The 22996-nt window shown below is 40.8% G+C and overlaps 3 protein-coding genes across 3 annotated transcripts; 1 reads left to right on the plus strand and 2 right to left on the minus strand.

Annotated features, from left to right (window-relative positions):
- Positions 1-2901: 2901 nt before the first annotated feature.
- Positions 2902-3575, minus strand: sdhaf1 (succinate dehydrogenase complex assembly factor 1). The gene has a single exon (XM_070905015.1). It carries the CDS (start codon positions 3437-3439, stop codon positions 3191-3193), a length of 249 nt encoding a protein of 82 aa, XP_070761116.1. The 5' UTR covers positions 3440-3575; the 3' UTR covers positions 2902-3190.
- A 1404-nt stretch (positions 3576-4979) lies between these two features.
- nudt18 (nudix (nucleoside diphosphate linked moiety X)-type motif 18) lies at positions 4980-8628 on the plus strand. Its single transcript, XM_070904868.1, has 7 exons — positions 4980-5015; positions 5576-5754; positions 6168-6278; positions 6360-6462; positions 7290-7413; positions 7673-7797; positions 8114-8628. The coding sequence occupies exons 2-7, from the start codon at positions 5578-5580 to the stop codon at positions 8494-8496; spliced, it is 1023 nt and encodes a 340-aa protein (XP_070760969.1). The 5' UTR covers positions 4980-5015; positions 5576-5577; the 3' UTR covers positions 8497-8628.
- A 397-nt stretch (positions 8629-9025) lies between these two features.
- LOC139284737 (protein FAM240B) lies at positions 9026-19039 on the minus strand. The gene is made up of 3 exons (XM_070905097.1): positions 18921-19039; positions 17460-17581; positions 9026-9191 (listed from the first exon to the last, which is right to left on the minus strand). Exons 2-3 carry the CDS (start codon positions 17579-17581, stop codon positions 9080-9082), a joined length of 234 nt encoding a protein of 77 aa, XP_070761198.1. The 5' UTR covers positions 18921-19039; the 3' UTR covers positions 9026-9079.
- Between the last annotated feature and the right edge of the window lie 3957 nt (positions 19040-22996).

The following is a 22996-nucleotide window of genomic DNA, read 5'->3' on the forward strand; positions in this document are numbered from 1 at the left end:
ACAACAAGTCATCAATTCCTCCCCGATGATGAACATCGTCCATATTACACTGTTAGGAGTCATGCTTTAGTCTCTTTAGTTCCCTTTCCTGACTGGTCCGGGCATCACATCCACCCTCAGCTTCTACGACACCTCCAACTGGTCCATGGATTCAGCATCCAGCTCACACTTCCACCCACAGCGTGATTGGCCTGTTTCTTCATGTTCAGTTGCCCAATCCCTGCCAGCCAAATGTTTTTAAAAGCCAACTGTGTTTGCTGTTTCTCTCTCCGCCCTCTTTGTCTCGAGAGTCAGAATACTTCCTTTAGTGAGTTAACGCTAGAAAACTGTCCTTTACTTTGCTTATTAGGAGAGGGATCAGGTAATGTATATCTTTACATTTAATGTAGATTCTATCAGTGGTGGAGGAAGTATTCTCATCCTTTACTACAGTAAAAGTACTAATACCACACTGTAAAAATACTCTGTTACAGTAAAAGTCCTGAATTGAAAATGTTCCTTCAGTAAAAGTATGCATGCTTGTTATGTCCGACCGACAGCAGTCAGGTTTTCTTTTCTCAGAGTAGATTTGAGCTGTTTAGTTAGTTGAGTTTTGTTTTATTAAGTTTGATTCGACTCCACCTGTGGCTCATTTTCCTGTCTACTTGCTATTTATAACACTAATTCACTACTGTAAATATTGTAAATACACTTATAACCAGTGTAAAGAAGCCTAAGAGAGACAGTTTGTTTGTAACTTAATAATATATATAATATAAAATATGTAATTATTAAATAAATAAAAAGATGCTGGCTCATACTCATCAACTACTTCATTGTAGCTTGTAGATTGTTTTTAAGTTCAAGTCAGTTTTATTTATTTATCACAAATCACAATTTGCCTCAAGGGGCTTAACAAAGTTTAACAAACGTTATTATTTGATTGTGCTGTTGTTCTAATCCTATAATATCTTTTTTTCAGCGTCATCAAAACAAGACAACTCAACTAATAATGATTTATTTATTATTTATTTATTTATTGCCAAGTAACATTACAAGGACTTTGTCGTGGTCTGATGGTGCTACATTGTTTTTAACATATAACATATATCTCTCCTCTAAAACTGCAAATTACAACAAACACACCGAAATTCAGACAGATTTGATTCCCATTTAACATGAAGTTGAATGTATTCTTAATGATCCTCATTCATGAAAAATGTTCATTTTAAAAATCGATTTGGACTGATATTGGTACAATTCCTCCCGGGGATCAATAAAGTATTTGATTCTGATTCTGATATTCACCACTGTCATTTAATATCTGGAGAAAATTAAAGGCCTCCATCTTTTATATATCCCATACATATTTGTTCATTTTTATGTAACACAAAGGTCATAACATGGTGGTGTGTTTTCTTTCGTACCTGCTGAAGTAACTGGGCGTCGGTCATTCCTCCTCCTGAAGCCGACATGACCGAAAAACTGACGAATGAACGACAAAAACACAAAACAGCGAACAATTCTGACCAAAACAAGCGCTTAAAACTTCCCCTGCAGCCGCTAACTGCAGCTAAATCCGTTAGTTTCACAAAAATGTCCAGAAAAAAAGAGTATTCGGTCTGCTCGAGGACGTAAAAGTCTCACTTCCTGTTTACATCTCTTCTTCTTCTTTGGTGTCTTCTCGGAGACTCGGGTTGGCAGCCCGCTGCTGCCGCCCACCGGTCACAACATGTACATCTTTACTTAGTAAAAGCAGTGGTGAAAGAAGTATTTACTTCAGTAAAAGCAACAATACCACTCTGTAAAAATACTCTGTTACAAGTAACAGGATATTCAGGATTTCACTTCAGTAAAAGTACAAAAGTATTAACAGCAAAATGTACTTAGTATTACAGTAAAAGTCTCAGTTTCACAAAGTTATATTATCATATATGTCACATTTATGGAATATTATTACTTAACTCATAAGCAGCTTGTTAATATTACAGCTGGTGGAGGTGGAGCACATTTGAACTACTTTATATACTGTTGGATAGTTTCATCTGTAGCACAGAATCGTATTTTATAAATTGACTTATGTTTGTATCTTGTCAGATAAATGGAACGTGATAAAAAGTACAATATTGCTCTCTAAAAAGTAGTTATAGTAGTAGTAATAATAGTAGTATTTTAAAAAGCACAAATGATATTTCTATGTTTGATCAAAAAGTCAATAAACTATTATCAACATGGTATATCTGGTGATCTAAATATAAAGGCTGGCCATTGGTATAGTTTATTAAGAATGAATAAAGCTGTAGTCTTGTCCACACCGTTTTTCAACATATCTTGTCCTCTTGTACACTCACTGTAGATCATCACAGATACTGGTTTTCTGGTTTCAGGTTTACATTTTGTGTCAATGCAGATGAAACTGGTGAACATTTTTAGCCACAATAGAGGCGTGACTCTGAGTCGGTCCGCCACTTTGGTCCAGACAGAAATATCTCAATTATTGGATGGATTGCCATGAAGGTTTGTACAGACATTCGTGGTCTCTAGATGATGAATCATACAGACTTTGGTAACCCTTTGATTCAGTTTGTAATTCAGTTTGTCCAACACTTTGGTTTATGAACAAAAATCTGCAAAATTAAAGACGTTCCCATCAGCCTCAGCTGTTCTTTGTTTACTACTAATTAGCTAAACTAAGATGGTGAACATGGTAAACATTGTATCTACTAAACATGAACATGTTAGCATTGTCATTGTGAGCATGTTAGCATGTAGCTCAAAGCATCGCTGTGTCACAGTGCAGCCTCACAGAACTGCTAGCATGACTGCAGACTTTCAGTCTGTAACTTGAACACTTGTTAACATGTTAATGGCTCAATGATGCCGTGATAATTACTGAAATATTAAATATTTTCCACTTCACAGTTCTGTCCACATCACTGAGTTTATTATAATTATTATCATGTGAAGTCAAAGGAGGTTTATTGTTTTTCATGAGTCTAAACAGTCACTTGCTGTATTTCTGCTCACAACACTGTTGCAACGTCCCAAAAAAACATTTTTATGTTTATCACATGTTTTGTCCATAGTGAGCATTTATTTCCCTGCTGGACTTGAACGCAGCATCTCAGCATGACACTTCGATAGTAATAACGTCTTTGAGAGGTATTTGTCAGTGTCATTCAGGGTCACATGATGTCGTGCAGGTCAGAGGTCAGCTCTGCCCTTTAGGTTTGGAGAAGGAGCCCAGCTGTTTGGTGTTGACGTCCTTCAGCTGCTCCAGCTGCCTCTGTCCTCGTCGGTACAGATACTCGATGTGCATCACATCGATCTTCTTGATGCGAGCGTTCTCTCTGAACTCGTCGCGGATTCGGGGGACGAAGCCCGGTTTGTCCTGAGCGGCCCGCAGAAACTGCCGGTACAGAGCCAGGACCTGCTTCTGCAGCTTACTGTGTCGCGCCATCCGACTAACTCAACTTCACCAGACCAGAGACTCCTCTTTAAAATCAGAGGACAATCAGAAAGCAGCTCTGCAGGAAGCTAGAAAGACACTGGAGTGCAGTTCCTCTAATGTCCACTAGATGCTGCTGTGATCAAACTCTGACTGTATTGAAATGAATGGGAAAGTTTAGGAATACAACAAGTTCAGCTGTCAGGAGATCACTGAGCTTCTCGTGTCAGTCTGAGGGCAGACTTAAGATTACAGAAGGAAACTGACGCTGAATGTGTCACGAGTGTAAAGCTGGAGCTACAGATTGAACCATAGGACCTTAAACACACCACGATGCTCCACTTGTCTCTCTTCTGTTGAGTTTTCAGGCTTTGATCCTACAAACTGCTTCGTCTTTGGGGGGGGGGGGGTACTGCCTGGCTGAGAAGTGGTCTGAGGTTTTCAGGTGTTGAGCTGATGCAGAGCGGAGGACCTGATGTTTGACTGTAGGAGTAAAACACACCAAGGTTAGATGTAACTACAGTAAAACAATAAAACAGGAATCAGCCGACAAGATTCTGACGAACAACAAACTGGCATTCGCTGTGTGAGACGGCCTCCCTGCTCTTTGTTAGTTAGTACTTCACTTCATAAACATGTCTTCTTTTTTACAATGTTAGAGGTTTTTGCTGTTGAGGTGTAAAAGTTGGTGCGTGGACAAAAACAGAAACAGACTTAGTGAATAAATAATGACGTACATGATCGTTTTCCATCGTTTGAGCTTTGACCTTTCGGCTGATCGACTAATCATTAATGTTAATGATGTATACAAATGCAGGTAGAATAGTTTATGGTTTTAGGTACCATTAGTACTAGCCAGCAGTTACCAGCAGGGAGCTATGAGTAGTAGTAGTAGTACTAGTAGTAGTAGTACTAGTAGTAGTAGTAGTAGATATAGCGGTATGTGTTTAAAATCAAGTGAAAAGCTGCTAACGTTTCAGTGAACTGATAACAGAAACACAGCTAATGTTAGCTTAACTTGGAGGCAGGAGGACAACACAGTAAAGACCAAACCAGGTAAACTCACCTGTTTGACGCTGTGGATTAAGAAATGATTCAGACCGTTTAAACTGTTGTTTCTGTAGCTGCTAATCTGTCGAAATATAAACGTACAGTGTAAACACTTTAATATTAGCTGTGTTAGCTGGTGTAAACAGCCTCTGTATGACCTTACAGCACGTTACAACACCACCGTGAAGCCAACGGACTACAAAATGCTACTTCCGGTAGTAGATTTCACAATAAATTACTTATTCGTAGCACGAAATATCGCTACGGCTGAAAACGGTAGCTTTTATTAACGTTTAGGACCCCGGAAAAAAACATTATTTGTTATTTCTGCCAATATACATTACAACAGAGCGCGTGTAGGTATAATTTAACCTGTTCCAGCACGTAATGCGGAGCCACGTATAGGCACCAGAACTTGTATTTTGAAAATACCGAACCGGACGAGTATGTGCATTTCCTGTTTAGCTTGAAGGCGTCAAATGTCAAAACAGAGCAGCAGCAGCACGGAGTCACGAACACAGCCGGTAATCACGGAAAGGTTCGTCAGTGTGTTTCCGTTCATCTCTCTGAGAGTTTGACGAACATCGTTTCCTGTTGAGAAGTTTGATAAAATAAAAGAGCAAACACGGGTTTTCTAATGACATTAGCTAACGTTAGCTTCTGTCCTTTGACTTTGCTAATTAGTTTAGCTTATAAACCATTAACCTCTGCATGTTCAGCTCTGACTCCAGGAAAATTATCAAAAGAATAATACATTAATCAAGTGTTTATTTATTGTCAATAAATAATAAATAAAACCCCCAAACAAAAACAGATGTGAGCGGACCTTTTCACAGCCCGGTGGTGACGTCACAGGAAGTACATTTGCTTTAAGTAGAAAAGTAAAAAAAGGAATACTGACTTCTATTAGTACTGTCTAGTATAATTACATGAGTGTTAACAGCTCACTAAAATTAAGTAGTATTACTAACTAATGCCTAATAGTAAAGCAATATATAATAAGCATACATGTATATATATATATATATATATATATATATATATGATGTCTGTGAGTAAAGTGTATTTATTTTCCCGTGTGTGTTTGTGTCCCTGCAGACATGGAGGTGAAGGAGGAGGAGGAGCAGCGGCAGCAGGTGGAGGAGCAGGTGGAGAGGCTGTTGGCAGGTCAGGGGTCAGAGGTCACCGGTTGTGACGTGGGCCTGGAGCAAAGCAAACCAGCTACTCTGAGGAAGACGGTCACCTACATCGTCTGCGCCGTCATCTTCAATGATAAGGTCACCTGGTGGTTTCCTGTTTCTGACATGTTGAGATGCAACAAGAGTGACGTCACATGTGTGTCTTGTGTGGCCTACATTGCTATCTTTGTGAGGACCAATTTTAGTTTTAATCATAGTGAGGACAGTTCTGCATTGTGAGGACTTTTTTGCCAGTCCTCAGTCCTCCAAAGGACTGTTTGAAGGTTCAGACTTGGTTGTAGGTTAGGGTTAAAGAGAGGCGGTCTACATCCTGAGGGTGTAGCTCGTGGTGCACAGGTAAAATATTATCACTCCTCCAAACGTAAAACATTAAGGGTTAGGGTTGTGGCATTTAACGGTGGGGGTCAAAGTTTGGGTAAGGGGCAACGGAATGCATTATGTCAATGAAGGTCCTCACAAGTATGTGTGTGTGTGTGTCTGTCCTCCATCAGGAGGAGGTGCTGATGGTGCAGGAGGCGAAGCAGGACTGTTACAAGCAGTGGTACCTGCCGGCAGGGAGGGTGGAGGTGGGGGAGAGCCTGGAGGAGGCGCTGAAGAGGGAGGTGAGACACACACACACACACACACACACACACACACACACCTGTCCCAGTTACCTGAGTTACAGCTCTGTTTGTCTGCAGGTGAAGGAGGAGGCGGGCTTTGACTGTGAGCCAATCACCTTGCTGCTGATCCAGGAGCAGGGACCTCAGTGGATCCGCTTCATCTTCCTGGCCAAAGTCACAGGTCAGAGGTCACACTCACATGTTTGTACTTCTGTACTTATGAGGACCCTCACTGCCATCATTCTTTGTAACTGTAAACTGAACCTTAAACTGAGTCTAATCTTGACATTAAAACCAGGTCTGAACCCTCAAACAGCCTTTTGAAGAAGTGAGGACCAGACAACGAGTCCGGTCCTCACTTGTTTATATTTTGAATATGTCGATTTATCAAAACGTGTTTTCGGGGGTGTGAGGAATGCGAGCAGGGCCAATGAGAACAGTGTTAAAGTGTTCATCTTAGTGCAGTTTAATGTTGTATAACAGCTCTGTCTCTGTGGACCTTTAGCTCCTTATATGTTCAGATATCACCACTAGAACTGAAACAACTAGTCGATTAATCAGTCAGTTGGCAACTTTTTTTATAATAAATATTAATTTCATAAATGAATAATGAAAATAATTCCACTCATGTCTGACTGCAGCTTCTCCAATATGAGAATTTGCTGCTTTTCGTCGTCATGAATTGAATCTCGTTGCATTTTAAACAAAACAAGACGTATGAAGGCGGCACCTTGAACTCTGAGAAGTTGTGACGGACATTTTTTCACTATATCTTGACATGATGAAATGGTTAATCAATAATGAAAATAATCATTAGCTGCAGCCCTAATCACCACATTTCAATAAGTATATATAAATGAAACAGAGACGGTGTAGTGTCTGACGTTAGGTTGAGTTTTGCTGTGAATACACATTACAGGGATGATAACAGGTGTACAGCTGAGCGCGACACGTATAATGAAGGACTTTAATACAGTAAACAGTCTTCTCTTGTGTCTCTGTGTTCAGGTGGGAGTATGAAGACTCTGGCAGCAGCAGATCAGGAGTCTCTTCAGGCGTCCTGGTGGGACAGACAGTCTGCGCTCCATCTGAGAGGACGAGACATCCTCCGGCTCATTGACTGCGGACTCAAGTACGACATTAAACTCTCTGGGCTCTGGAGCGTCCGGTCTTTGTGCTAAGCTAGGCTAAACACATCTCTGTGCTGATCACACGGAGATGAAACTGAAACATCTGGAGAGGATTTAACTTTCCTACAAAACCACCTAATTTATTGTGGTCCTAGTTGTTGTAGAAATAATATCGATTTCCTTTACAGCACACATGCCTGTTTTTTACGTGTTACTGTCAGTTTGGTTTCCACAAGTAATTTTATGTCGTGCTGCTTTCAGGTACCGTCAGGATCCCTGGCATCCTGTCACATTACCCGTCGACCTGAGCTGCCGTCACGTGGTGCAGAGACTCGTCCTGGTCTTCACCAACCCTGAGGAGCAGGTCTGGGTCCTGCTCATCAAAGGTGAAAAACAAGTCTACTTCAGGGTTTTGGTTTGTTTTCGCTGCCTGAACATCAGAGCTGTGTTTTCAGGTTCAAGTCAAACGTGACGTCTTCATAGCTAAACAGGAAGTGAAGACGCTAACGTGGCTGCAGGACAACATTTAACATTTGAGAACTTTTCAATGAAAAATGTAGAAAGATTTTGTATAAAAACATGATTATATTTCTTAAAGTGAGTTTTGTTATAAGTACCAGAACTTTAGAGTTGTATTAGAAGTTTTTCACTTATCTTCTGTGAAGATCCATGAACTAACCCCCCCCCCTCTCTGTCCTGCAGCCCCGGTGCTCCACCTCCCCACAGCGGCGGCGGTGAAGACCCATGCAGTGACCTGGGCGTCCAACATGGTGGTGCAGGACGCCATGCCGTCAGCGTACTATGACCAGGACGTCAACACGCTGGGCGTCTTCAGCCTGCAACACAACGGCCGGCAGCACGGCAGGACGGACGGCGTGTGCTTCAACACGCTGGTGGCTCTGATGCCCGATCACGTCCAGCGCAACGAGGATGGAGAGAAGGTGGAGTGGACGGGGACGGGACAGCCTCCACCTGTAGAAAACCCTCGATACGTCTGGCATGAAGTCCAGAAACAAACTGTGAGAGAGAAACTGCTGGAAAAGACCAAAAACACGTCCATCTTACCCGTCCACAGCCTGTACTGACCAAATGACTCCACTGATTATATACTGTATCATTCACCTCGGGGACTCTTATTGTGAAAAGAACTGCTTTTATTCTGTAAGAAAATGTCTAATAAAAAAAGTCGGTTGAATTATAGCGTTTAAATGTGAAGGGAGCAATAAAATATGAATATTTCTCTTTGAAAAGAAAGATTCGAAACGCGTCAGATCAATATTTCAACATTTGTTTTCTTTCTTTGTGAGAGTGAGATGTTCAGGTGGACAGTACTGAGTCAGGACAGTTAGCTTAGCTTAGCATAAAGACTGGAAGCAGGGGGAAACAGCTAGCCCGGCTCCTCTGTGTCTAAAGACGTTTGTCTTGTCTCGTTGTCAGCAGGACCACAGCGACAAAACCACAACCTGTGCAAACTGTTGTTTATTTATACTCTTAGTTCCATTATTGTGTGTGTGTGTGTGTGTGTGTGTGTGTGTTGTGTGTGTGTTGTGTGTTGTGTGTTCAGTCTACACAATCATGCAGCTGATCAAAGAACTTATTTGCCAAAAAGTCACTTTATTGTTCTGGACATGAGGATGACTCCGTGTGTCTTCGTCCCTGTTTGTTTGATCATGTCTGTTCAGCTGACGTCTCCATCTTGACCTTCCTGACGTAGTTGTCGTTTAGTTTCTTCAGGTGTTTGGTTCGGTTCTCCAGGCGGACCAGCCACTCCCCCCTCAGCCTGAAAACACACACAAAGGAAGGTTCTCTTTAGTCCAACAGGATCCGACGCAGCAGACGTTCCGTCTCTCGTCTCTGCAGAAACAGGAAGAGGAAGCTTGTGAAAATGAAATTCATCATCGGGAGGAATCAGGTTGTTCCTGGTGAAGGGTTAGTGTTAGGTTAGTGATAGGTTAGTGTTAGGTTAGTGATAGGTTAGAATTAGGTTAGAGTAAGGTTAGTGATAGGTTAGAGTAAGGTTAGTGTTACCTTAGTGTTAGGTTAGAGTAAGGTTAGAGTTAGGTTAGTGTTACGTTAGAATTAGATTAGTGTTAGGTTAGTGATAGGTTAGAGTAAGGTTAGTGTTAGGTTAGTGTTTAAAAAAGATTAAATTGAACTTCATAGTATCCCAAAGCTTGAGGTGACATCTTCAAACATCTTGTTTTGTCTGAGCAGCAAAACTCAAAGATCTCAGACTCTAACTAACGTCTTTCAAAAGCAAAACTTTAATCTGAGAGATCACGTGACCGATAGATGACAGTCACAGAGATAGTAGACCTATTATTACCTACAGCAGGTGATGTCACATTGTCAGAAAGACTGAGGCTTTTTTTATTGTATTAACTGCTGTGCAGAAATATGCCAATAAAACCATAAACAATCTCTCAGTAAAGTGGCAGCCATGATGACGATTAAATGTTATATGTTAAAAAAATGTAGCACCATCAGACCACAGCAAATTCCTTGTAATGTATGTTACTTGGCAATAAACAGTTTCTGATTCTGATTCTGATTCTGATATGGCGAACATTTCATTTTGCATGAAGTTTGTTTTAGTTCGGCTTTCTATTTAAAAATGAATTCAGATTACAGTGTCATAACTAGACTTTTCTTCTTCTTTTCTTGTGGCGACAGTCAGATGTCTGTTCACAACGTCTGGATCACTCAGGAGCTTCATTCAGGAGGAAACATGCTGCTTAAGAACAAACCTGTTGGTACGAGTGGTTCTCATGAGGCCCAGCACTGACAAGATGAAAAATATAGAATATATATATATCGCCAGAATTTGACTTTAACTTTTGCCGAAAAGCCCAAACTGTCATCACCTCTGTGTATGTTTACACAACCTTTAGTTTAGTTTGACCTTAGTTATTACTTTTGTTTTTTAAGAATTGTCGCCCTGTACAGATTTAACTATACAACTAATACAACCAATGCAATTAATACAAACACAAGTTCAAAATACAACAAATAGTAAAATCTAAAACTAAAACTACCACCTACTTTATGTCATAGACAATAGACATCAAGGTTTCTCATCAAACACAGACCCGAGTCTGGAGACCACTGTCCTAAGAATATGAAATCTACATGTTTTCAAAGTATCAGGGACCTAAAATGAAAAGAGGAAGAAACTGTGTAAATCTGATGATGATGATGATGATGATCGACACGGTGTGTGTGTGTGTGTATGTGGTCACATTTAGGGTTTAATGTGCTGCTGTGGCGTCCAGGCAGATCTGGTATCTTGCTGACAGCTGGGGAGTTATCACTGTCACATCAGCGTTTCACTTCACTTCTTTATTTCACCATCAATCAAACACACACCAACATCACTGTGTGTGTGTGTGTGTGTGTGTGTGTGTGTGTGAGTGTGTGTGTGTGTGTGTGTGTGTGTGTGTGTGTGTGTGTGCCAGGGATGGAAAATGCAAACGTGTATGAGTGTGTGTGAGAGACAGCAAGACAAAGAAAGTACAGACATACGGTATGTGAGTAAATGCATGTGTGTTTGTGCACGTCTGTCTAGGTGTGTGTGTGTGTGTGTGTGTGTGTGTGAGAGAGAGTGTGTGTGTGTGTGTGTGTGTGTGTGAGAGAGAGTGTGTGTGTGCGTGTGTGTGTGAGAGAGAGTGTGTGTGTGTGTGTGTGTGTGTGTGTGTGTGTGTGTGTGTGTGTGTGTGTGAGAGAGAGTGTGTGTGTGTGTGTGTGTGTGTGTGTGTGTGTGTGTGTGAGTGTGTGTGTAATCTAACCCTCTCTGTCAGCTGTCCTCACTGTCTCTTCGTCACCTTCCTGTCGAGTTTTCTGGATTATTCCATTTGTTCTTTCAGCTGCTGACAATCCTCCTGACCTCAGTAGAGGCAGACACAAAGACACACAGACAGGTAGACAGACAGGTAGACAGACAGACAGACAGACAGGCAGACAGACAGACAGACAGACAGACAGGCAGACAGACAGACAGACAGACAGGTAGACACACAGACAGACTGACAGGTAGACAGACAGACAGACAGACAGACAGACAGTCTACTTTTTAAAAGGAGACTGACCAGAGGGGACGTCAGCAACATCCCTCTGAACAGAGAAGCGTCCTGTATCTTTACCTTTAACATCCTCTCTGCTCAGAGCTGAAACTTATATTATTATCTTATATTAGTACAGTATATATAGTATATATATATTGTATATATAGTATATGTAGTACAGTATATATAGTATATATGGTATAGTATATATAGTATATGTGGTATAGTATATATAGTATATCTAGTATAGTATATATAGTACAGTATATATAGTATATGTGGTATAGTATATGTAGTATATGTGGTATAGTATATATAGTATATCTAGTATAGTATATATAGTACAGTATATATAGTATATGTGGTATAGTATATATAGTATATGTGGTATAGTATATATAGTATATCTAGTATAGTATATATAGTACAGTATATATAGTATATGTGGTATAGTATATGTAGTATAGTATATATAGTATATGTAGTACAGTATATATAGTATATGTGGTATAGTATATCTAGTATATCTAGTATAGTATATATAGTACAGTATATATAGTATATGTGGTAGTATATATAGTATATGTGGTATAGTATATATAGTATATCTAGTATAGTATATATAGTACAGTATATATAGTATATGTGGTATAGTATATCTAGTATATCTAGTATAGTATATATAGTATATGTAGTACAGTATATATAGTATATGTGGTATAGTATATATAGTATATATAGTATATGTAGTACAGTATATATAGTATATATGGTATAGTATATATAGTATATGTGGTATAGTATATATAGTATAGTATATATATAGTATATATAGTATATGTAGTACAGTATATATAGTATATGTAGTACAGTATATATAGTATATGTGGTATAGTATATATAGTATATGTAGTACAGTATATATAGTATATGTGGTACAGTATATATAGTATATGTAGTATAGTATATATAGTATATGTGGTATAGTATATATAGTATATATAGTACAGTATATATAGTATATGTGGTATAGTATATGTAGTATAGTATATATAGTATATGTAGTACAGTATATATAGTATATGTGGTATAGTATATATAGTATATGTAGTATAGTATATATAGTATATGTAGTACAGTATATATAGTATATGTAGTATAGTATATATAGTACAGTATATATAGTATATGTAGTACAGTATATATAGTATATGTAGTATAGTATATATAGTATATGTAGTACAGTATATATAGTATATGTGGTATAGTATATATAGTATATGTAGTACAGTATATATAGTATATGTAGTACAGTATATATAGTATATGTGGTATAGTATATATAGTATATGTAGTACAGTATATATAGTATATGTAGTACAGTATATATAGTATATGTGGTATAGTATATATAGTATATATAGTATATGTAGTACAGTATATATAGTATATATGGTATAGTATATATAGTATATGTGGTATAGTATATATAGTATATATAGTATATGTAGTACAGTATATATAGTATATGTAGTACAGTATATATAGTATATGTGGTATAGTATATATAGTATATCTAATATAGTAATGTTATTATGTGATTCATGCTTTACACTTGACTGCATTTGTAACGTATTAGATTTAATATGTTTGTCTGTCTTGTCTGTTGTCTTTCCACAGAGGCTTCGTCCTCTATGTGGGAGTGTCAGACAGTGTCATCCAGCTCTGCTCTGATTGGTCCAGTCGGAGATGGAGTCTCACCTGAGTCTACATGCTAATTGTTCTGCTTTGTGGTTATTTTGCCTAATTAAGACCTAATTAAATTAGCTCTTAGTGCCGTGTGCACATCTTTAGTCTGACTCTATACATGACACCATGACTGATTGTTGCAGCTCACACTTACACTGCACTGAGAATAGAGAGTAAAAATGTGTGTAATGTTTTGTCCCATGTAATGGATTTGATTTAATTTCATCCTCCCGCGCTCGCTGACTGAAGACGTCACACTGTTTATTATTCAGAGCAGAATAACTTCTAATTTCGGCGTCTGCGTCGCTGTGTTGCTGTCGGTGGCAGCCGGCCTCCATCACTCATCGCTCTGTGATTATCACCTCGACTCTCTGCAGCACGTTTTTCCAGCCTCTGGTCAGGTCACACATAACGTACACAATTAGCGGGGACTAGAGCCGGGGTTAGAGGCGACGGGGGGGGCAGATAGTTGTGGAGTCGGGGCGTACGTGGTAATAGATAGCTGGAGGATTAGGAGATACATGGTATTGATAGGTGGGGGATTAGGGGTACAGAGTAATGGATAGCAGGAGGATTAGGTGTGATGGGCTGAAAAGGTGGTGTGAGGTTAAGGGGGATAGAAGAGGAGAGGACTGGAGTTAGGAGGGATCGGGCTAATAGTTGGTTAAGAGGTGAAGGTTTAATAGGAGGATGCATACCATACGCCTGAAAATCCCATAATAATGTAATGAAGGGTTTTGACAGAAGACAGGATGAAGTTTGACTGTGGTGATCTGACATGAACCATGTTGAAAGCACATTATTACGGCCTTGTCGTTTGTATTATGTTATGTATTCATCCCTGTGGTCCAGACTATCTCTTATTCAAATAGAATTGGACCATTGGATCCGGATGGCCTCCGATCAGGCCGCTCCTTCCTTCTCTCATCGTCCTTCCACCAACCCAGAGGCTGCTTGATCACATGAAGTTATAAAAGTCGACCAGAGCAAACACTGTGATTTAATCTGAGCGGCCTCTTGCTCTTGATCTCGCTGGTATATGTAACACTGTTAACTTTGATTTGTTGTACTGTTGTGAATCGTTAACTCGCTGAAGCTCTTGTCAGGCAAAATACAGGCAACTGATGAAGGTCTAGCACCGAAATGTCACATATAAATATAATAAGTTAGAAAGTGTGCGGGAGTTTGTTTCATGAGAAATAAAATATCAAAATACTGTAAATAATAAATACGGTAATTTAGCTGCTTGTATTTTGTCATCATGTTGTCTGTGACAACAGTTGAAACATCTCCAGAGAATCATATAATTATAAAACTCCGGACTATTGATGGTCAGTTTACAGGGCGAGGTGAGTTCAGGTTACAGTCTGGCTGATGTTTCCTCTCGTTAGTGATCATCATTACTGAGACCTTTTACAACCAGACTGCGAGGGTCGAGTGTGTGTTTGTCCCGGTATGTCCTCCGGCTCGCTGAGAGACGAGAGGCTGTTTGTAATGAGAGGATCTGTTTTTAGATGTGTCTATTTGCCAGACAGTCACATGTCTACCACAACTGAAACCACATTCATTCTGAGTTTGGTCACAGACACCACATTCAAAGACCTCGATAGATCGGCATTGTCAGGAAAGAGACACTTCATGGCCTTCAAGGTGAGCTTGTAGGTGTGGACCTGGTGGTCGGCCTAGTATGCTCAAAACAAACCCGTTCATACGTGTTTATAGCTATTTCAGTTGCTCTGGACGGCGGGATGAAACGCCTGCTGCGGGAGATGAAAACAGCGCACGCAGCCTGAAGTGGGCGCGATCGATAAATTGTCGGTTTTCAGAAAAAATGAATTTCGGAAAGTTGTGTTTTCAGAAGCTGCCGTTTTTGTTCTGTTCTGATAGAGTATACTGGCACTGAAACTGTATGGGGCCCAGTCAGGCTTAGCCCAAAGAAATGGGGCCGCTGTCATGCTGGCTGAGTGTGTGGATTCAATGGAAGAGGACTTCTGGTTGGCCTTAAAAAGTTCAGCCGCACTGCCAGACGACTCAGACAGGGGCAGCTGGGCCTTGCCAAGGCTGCACTCGGCAGGGTAGGAGAACTGCCGACCTTGATTGGGAATATTGTTGTATGATGGAAATAACATTTTAAGGAACTCCTGAACCTGCACCCTCCGTGGAGGTGACAGAGTTGTAGGACTCAAGAGAAGCATAAGGCCATGGGGATTCATTTGAATGGGACCATTCATGCGATGCAGCAGGGGTACCAACGCAATAGGCTTTGCCAACAAAGCACAGGGTGGTCCGGCACAAAGACTTGAACCTGGCTCAGCTTTTGTTGTGTTCCAGCAATGTCATCCTGCAAGGTGCTGCGTTGGCCAATCCAATATATGCAATCAGGCATCCCTGTTAGATCTTTGTAATGTGGACCATGTATTTCTACTCTTTACCTTGTGATCATCGTGACGAAATTGAGAAGATGCTGTACGGTGTCACCCTCCAACACAGGCTCTTGTTTCTGTCCAGAAACCCATATTCTTGGCGGAAGTGGCAAACAGGTGGTTGAGATTTTCCCTGAGATGATGAATGCTTTGGATTTTGGTCACATCTCTTCAGTGTCGCATGGACGTTGGGTGAAAGTCCCTGTGGACTAGCAGATGGGTGTGGTGGTTTCCATTTTTCAAAGCTCAAGGGTGTGCTCCAGTTATTGTGGCTCAGCTGCCCCAGGAAACCTTATCCAGGCTGCTGGAGAGAACACTCCAGCTGCCCTTTGTCCTTTGGGGTGTCTTGTTGGGTGTACTGCAGGAATATGGGGAACAGGGGCCTTTTCTATGAGCCATCCAATCCTTGTATAACTGAAGTGAGAGCTGTGTCTGTATCCCTGGTAATAAGTTAAAGCTCAGTTAGGCTCAGCTGGGTTTGTGCTTTCATGTGCAGAATCTTTAGGGAGGGCAGGAGACGAGAGTGTATGAAGAGGTGGCATCAAGATTTCATCTCTGCTTCTTTGCAGATGATGTAGTTCTGTTTGCTTCATCAGACTTTGACCTTCAGCGTGCATCGAGACAGTTTGCAGCCAAGTGTGAAGCAGTTGGGAGGAGAGTCAGCACTTCCATGTTTGAGATCATGGTACTCGGCTGGGATATGATCGATTGCCCCCTTTGAGTTGGTTGCTGCCCCAAGTTAAGTGTCTCGGGGCCTTGTTCCTTACTGAGGGTGGGATGGAACAGGCAGAGCAGTGTTGCATCCTGCAGCGATGCAGACATCATACCAGGCCGTCGTGGTGAAAATGGATGGATTGGTGGAAACCAAACAACTTTGAGCCTAACTTGTTATCTGCTGACCACGTTATTCATCCTCCATCAGAAAATTGGTTTAGAAACATCTAATTTTCCACAAGCTTTTCAAGACATGAGTTGAGAGTTTGTCCACTTTTAAATCTGTGTGACTTTCTTTTGATAAAAATATATTCATGTATTCATTATATATTTTTACAGCCATGAGGAGGTTCAATTTTAGGTCCCCGTCTATATGTTTGTTAGCTCAAATACTACTGAAGGGATTTCAAGGAACTTTGGTGGAATGTTGAACCAAGGAAAAGCTGATAATATTGCGGTGTGGATTGCACCAGCATGTGGCCATTTATAAACTTACATAACTATAAACACTTCCGGCCCTGAACAATGCATCATGTATCATAGATTCATCATATACTTTGTACGTTGAATATAATAAACTACCAAACAGTTTAGAAAATAGACGAGTAGAATACTATACTATACTATACTAAATAGTTCAAATCAGCTCCACCTTGACCAACTACAACAGAAAAATGCTAATTACACACAGATTGTATCTGTAATAATAATCCAATAATCCAATATGTAATAGTAAAACACTCACAGGGGTAATTTATCAGCATTAAGAGTACTTTTACCTTTGATACTTTGATACTTACTTGATTTATATACTATATATTATAGTATATTTACTTAGTAAAGTAATATACTTAAATATGTGTAACATTTTCAATGCATGATTTACTTGTAATGGAGTATTTTCACAGTGGGGTATTTCTACTTTTACTAAAATAAAGGATCTGAATACTTCTTCCACCGCTGCTTGTTTCACATCAGTGCTGTTTTCTAATCAAGTGAAAGTTTCTACAGCAGCACACTAACATAACATTCGACTCTTTCTCCCATATCTCAGGTCATTGAGGCTGACTTGTGTGTGTTGAAGTGTGTGTTGTTTCTTACTTGTTGAGTGCGCTCTTGTTCGCCCTCTGCTCTTCGCTCTCAGCATGCTGACACTGATTGTTAATCCTCTTCTCCCAGAACGTCTTGATGTGCAGTCTGTCATGGATCAGAGCCAGGTTCATCTGCAACAACACAACACTGACCATATTCATTCTGCTGCTGCTGATACTTCGATCAAAGAGTAAGCTAACAGCAGGCTGAAAGCTTTGTTTCACTGCCCTCTGCTGGTTAAAGGTTTAAACACCTGTAAACACACCCAGCAGTGATGTCACAGTGTACCGACCACAGCCTGGTAAGAGCTTCAGCTTCTAGAAGTACTCACACCTTTTACTTAAGTTAAAGTAGCAATACCACAGTGTAGAAACAAGTACAAGTACAAGTAAAAGACCTGAATTAAACATGTGAAAGTAAAAGATAAATAACTCACCATGAAAATGCTCCACTGCAAGTAAAATTACTGTATTCAAATAAAGTAAAAAAGTGCAGATGTATAAAAATAAAAGTACTCTTTGTGCAGATCAGCCCCTCTCACAGCGTTTATATTGTAGTATTATTATTTGTGTTGTTGTAGCTGGTCGAGGTGGAGCTGATTTAAACTACTTTATATACCATTTGGTAGTTAAACAACCAAGAATCTTTTATATTTTATAAACTGTCAGTTGAATGTAGTCGAGTAAACTGTCCAATATTTTCCTCTCAAGAAGAAATATTAAATGGACCTCAAAATACATCAAAATTGTACTTTGGTGTTTAGTTACTTTTCACTAGTGATAATACCACTGATGCTAATTATACTACAATACTACTGTTGCTACTATTGCTAATGTTACTTCTGTTACTGTCACATTATTTTACAGGTGGTTAAATGATCATTAATGATGGTCAAATAATTCTCTGCAACAAATCATTTAATAATAGTATTAATATTTACAACATAATGTTTCACGTACTGAAGTATTAGATCTCCTCTGACTGAATCCTACTAATGTACCATTAAATCCATCCGACCATAATAACTCCTCACAGCTGCTGCAGCACAGGAGTGTTTCTGAACTGTGTCCAACACTGGACCGTGTACAAAGCAGTACTCAGAGCTTTTACTTCAGTAAAAGTAGTAAAGGAGCAGAAAATGGAAATACTCAAGTAAAGTACTTCATATTTGTACTGAACTACAGTACTTGAGTAAATGTAGTTTGTTACATTCCATCACTGATAAAAATGGATAAGGAATAATACTTTAAATTAGTTTAATACTTAAAAACACATTTGACTTGAAGTTAAGTTGAAGTTACAGACCATAAAGAAACCAGTAAGCACATAAATACATGTCTTTACTTCACTCCTGAATATGAATCTAATAAATGATCTTTAACACTGGAAGATAAAAATGCCATTTGATGATAATCAGGTGAAATATTTTAGTTTTACTGATTAAAAACACAAAAAAGAACAAACACAAACCTTCAGAGCTTCAACTGAGCGTCTGTCACTCGACTGAGCAGAAATGAATGTTTTACATGTGAAGTCCAGTCAGTAAATCTCTCTCTCTCTCTCTGCTCTGTCTGCTGCTCTCTCGTCCATCTCTCCCTCTCCCTCCCAGTGAATTTACTGTACTGGGATTTAACTAAACAGGGAGTGAGAGACGTGGACGGACAGAGAGAGAGTGGAGGAGTGATGGAGAGAGATTGAAAGAGACAGAGGATGGAGAGAGAGCTCAGAGGTGTGAATGAACTTATTTATAGACGAGAAGTACTCAGATCCTTCACTTCAGTAAAAGTACTAGAAAGTATTAGGATAAGTATATTAAAAGGACCAAAAGTTAAAGTACTCGTTGCACAGAATTACACATTTCAGAATGATATGATATGTTATTGGATAATAATCATAATGACAAATAAATGTAGTGCAGTATGAAGTACAATGTTTCTCTCTGACATGTAGTGAAGTAGAATTAGAAAGTAGCATAAAATGGAAATACTCAAGTACCTCAAAACTGTACTTAAGTACAGTACTTGGGTAAGTGTACTTAGTTACTTTCCACCACTATTTGTAGACAGTTTTTTATTGCCCGACTTGGTCTCTGAATCTCTGAGGTAGTTTCATGTTTTCAGGGTTTTAGGAACATTGTTTGAAGGAGGACTGTAGAGGACTCTGTTGGATGGATTGTGATGAAATGTGGTTCAGACCAAACACCAACCTCCAGGTGTGAAAAGTGACGCCAATGCTGAAGTGCCTAAAACCTGCATTCTTTCTAATGGCCAGCAGGGGGCGACTCAGTAAATGACCTCAGTAAACATTTTCCTCCTGAGTTCATGGTCTCAGTCTCTAGTTTCAAGTCTTCTTCAACACAACGTGAACAAGATGGCGACGGCCAAAATGCCAAACTGGAGGCTTCAAAACGGTCGTCCACAAACCAGCGGGGGACGTCACGGAGGCGACGACCACTTCTGTTATACAGTCTGTGGTTCAGACATTCATGTTCCCCTCAGGATGAATCGTAATTACTGACGCCATCATCAGAGGTGGTGAACATGCTAAACATTATGCTGATGTTAGCATTCAGCTCAAAGCACCGCTGTGTCTCAGTTCAGCCTCACAGAGCTGCTCTCATGACTGCATCCCTCCCTCTTCACTACATAGTGCTCTACATTTACCTTCCGCCATTTTATTTCAGTGTCTGAACTCAGAGTGTAAATTTCAGCTCTGTATAGAGCTTCAGAACTGAAAAGTAGTCTATGGCATGTTCACGACTGTCTGCTAACGATCCCTCAAGGCAAGCGTCGTATTTTATATTTTATAGACCTGAGTATGACAGCTGAGCGACAGCCGAGGATCCAGGAAGCTGCTGAAGCTCGTTAACAGAAAGCACAGAACGAGCTGAAGACATCACGCCGACTGCAGACGTCTCATCACGTCTCATCACTCGTCTTTAAGAGACACCAGCTGCTTTTATATGTTTTAATACCACTGCTGATTCTTTTCGAAGTCATCTGTTTATACATGGATTTCAGTTTGTTTCTGTGAAAATCAGAGAGCTCAAACAGTCTGTGTTGAATCTACTTTGATATTGGTAGCTGTTCTGGAGCTTTCAGTCATCTCTGACACATACACACACACACACACTCACACACACACACACACACGCACACACACACACACACACACACACACTGTCAGCACTCTGTCTGCCCCTGACAGCTGTCACATTCTGGATCATTAGATAAATAACACACACACGTGTTTGTTTCTTTGTCTGTGTGTGTGTGTGTGTGTGTGTGTGTGTGTGTGTGTGTGTGTGTGTGTGTGTTGGAACATTTACTCAACACTGTGGACAAAAACTGACCCAGGCAAGTGATCTGAGTTCATAATGATGTCATGCACAATTCACAACTCCCATTGGGTGTGTGTGTGTGTGTGTGCGTGTGTGTGTGTGTGTGTGTGTGTGTCTGTGTGTGTGTGTGTGTGACATATATATCCCGTAGACCATGAAGGCACGCTGTATGTGTAGAAACAGAAAGTGATCTGCGTTTACAATCATGTCGTGAACTTCAGAACACATTTTACGAGAGAGTGTGTCTGTGTGTGTGTGTGTGTGTCTGTGTGTGTGTGTGTGTGTGTATGTGTGTGTGTGTGTGTGTGTGTGTCTGTGGGCCAGTTGGGTGGTAACACGTTTGACATTTCAAACTTTTAGGGGCATGACATGATGCTGTCCCAAGGTGTTACACACCCACACACACACACACACATACACCCACACACACACACACACACAGTGTGTTGTACTAATATAAACAGTCTGTTCTGTTATGTGACTCTTAAACCAGCCACACTGAACAACAAATCCTCTTCTCTTCCTCTCTGAGAGCCAGATGTTGCTAAGTATGAAGCTACAGCTGGTTAGCTTAGCTTAGCATAAAGACAGGAAACAGAGGGAAACAGCTAGCCTGGCTCTGTGTGAAGGGAACTCAATCCAGCTGTCAGCAGTTTCACAGACATCTCTTTTATTATTATGATAACAATAAAAGTGTAAAACAAGACAAAACATGGTGTTGGGAGACGGGACAGAATCAGACATAATCAAAACAAAACCAAGAAGAGACGACAGTCCAACAAACAAACGGCCAGAAAGAAAAAAGAAAAGAAAGTTCAGACTGGAGATGAAGGTTTGAATGAGAGTGAATGAACCTCAATATGCACCTCTTTTATAATGGATTATATTGATCTGGTCAGTTAAGTAGCAGAGGGGGTTGTTCATCAGTGTCAGCTGCTTTGGTGTTAATGAAATTAACAACAGGTGCACTAGAGGGGCAACAATGAGACGACCCCCAAAACAGGAATGGTTTTCCAGGTGGAGGCCACTGACATTTTTTCCCTCCTCATCTTTTCTGACTGTTTTTCACTAGTTTTGCATTTGGCTAGGGTCAGTGTCACTACTGGTAGCATGAGGCCATACCTGGACCCTACAGAGGTTGCACAGGCAGTCCAGCTCCTCCAGGACGGCACATCAATACGTGCCATTGCCAGAAGGTTTGCTGTGTCTCCCAGCACAGTCTCAAGAGCATGGAGGAGATTCCAGGAGACAGGCAGTTACTCTAGGAGAGCTGGACGGGGCCGTAGAAGGTCCTTAACCCATCAGCAGGACCGGTATCTGCTCCTTTGTGCAAGGAGGAACAGGATGAGCACTGCCAGAGCCCTACAACATGACCTCCAGCAGGCCACTGGTGTGAATGTCTCTGACCAAACAATCAGAAACAGACTTCATGAGGGTGGCCTGAGGGCCCGACGTCCTCTAGTGGGCCCTGTGCTCACTGCCCGGCACCGTGGAGCTGGCAGGTCCACCACTGGCGCCCTGTGCTTTCCACAGATGAGAGCAGGTTCACCCTGAGCACATGTGACAGACGTGAAAGGGTCTGGAGAAGCCGTGGAGAACGTTATGCTGCCTGTAACATCATTCAGCATGACCGGTTTGGTGGTGGCTCAGTGATGGTCTGGGGAGGCATATCCATGGAGGGACGCACAGACCTCTACAGGTTAGACAACGGCACCCTGACTGCCATCAGGTATCGGGATGAAATCCTTGGACCCGTTGTCAGACCCTATGCTGGTGCAGTGGGTCCTGGGTTCCTCCTGGTGCACGACAATGCCCGGCCTCATGTGGCGAGAGTATGCAGGAAGTTCCTGGAGGATGAAGGAATTGATACCATTGACTGGCCCCCCACGCTCGCCTGACCTGAATCCAATAGAACACCTCTGGGACATTATGTTTCGGTCCATCCGATGCCACCAGTTTGCACCTCAGACCGTCCAGGAGCTCAGTGATGCCCTGGTCCAGATCTGTAAGGAGATACCCCAGGACACCATCTGTCGTCTCATTAGGAGCCCCGACGTTGTCAGGCACGCTTACAAGCATGTGGGGGCAATACACGGTACTGAGTACCATTTTGAGTCGCTGCAATGAAATTTCAGCAGAATGGACGAGACTGCCGCATCATTTGTTCACTTTGACTTTCGGGGTGTCTTTGAATTCAGGCCTCTGT

This window comes from Enoplosus armatus, chromosome 4 (genome assembly GCF_043641665.1).
Source record: "Enoplosus armatus isolate fEnoArm2 chromosome 4, fEnoArm2.hap1, whole genome shotgun sequence".
NCBI classification, from domain to species: Eukaryota; Metazoa; Chordata; class Actinopteri; order Centrarchiformes; family Enoplosidae; genus Enoplosus; species Enoplosus armatus.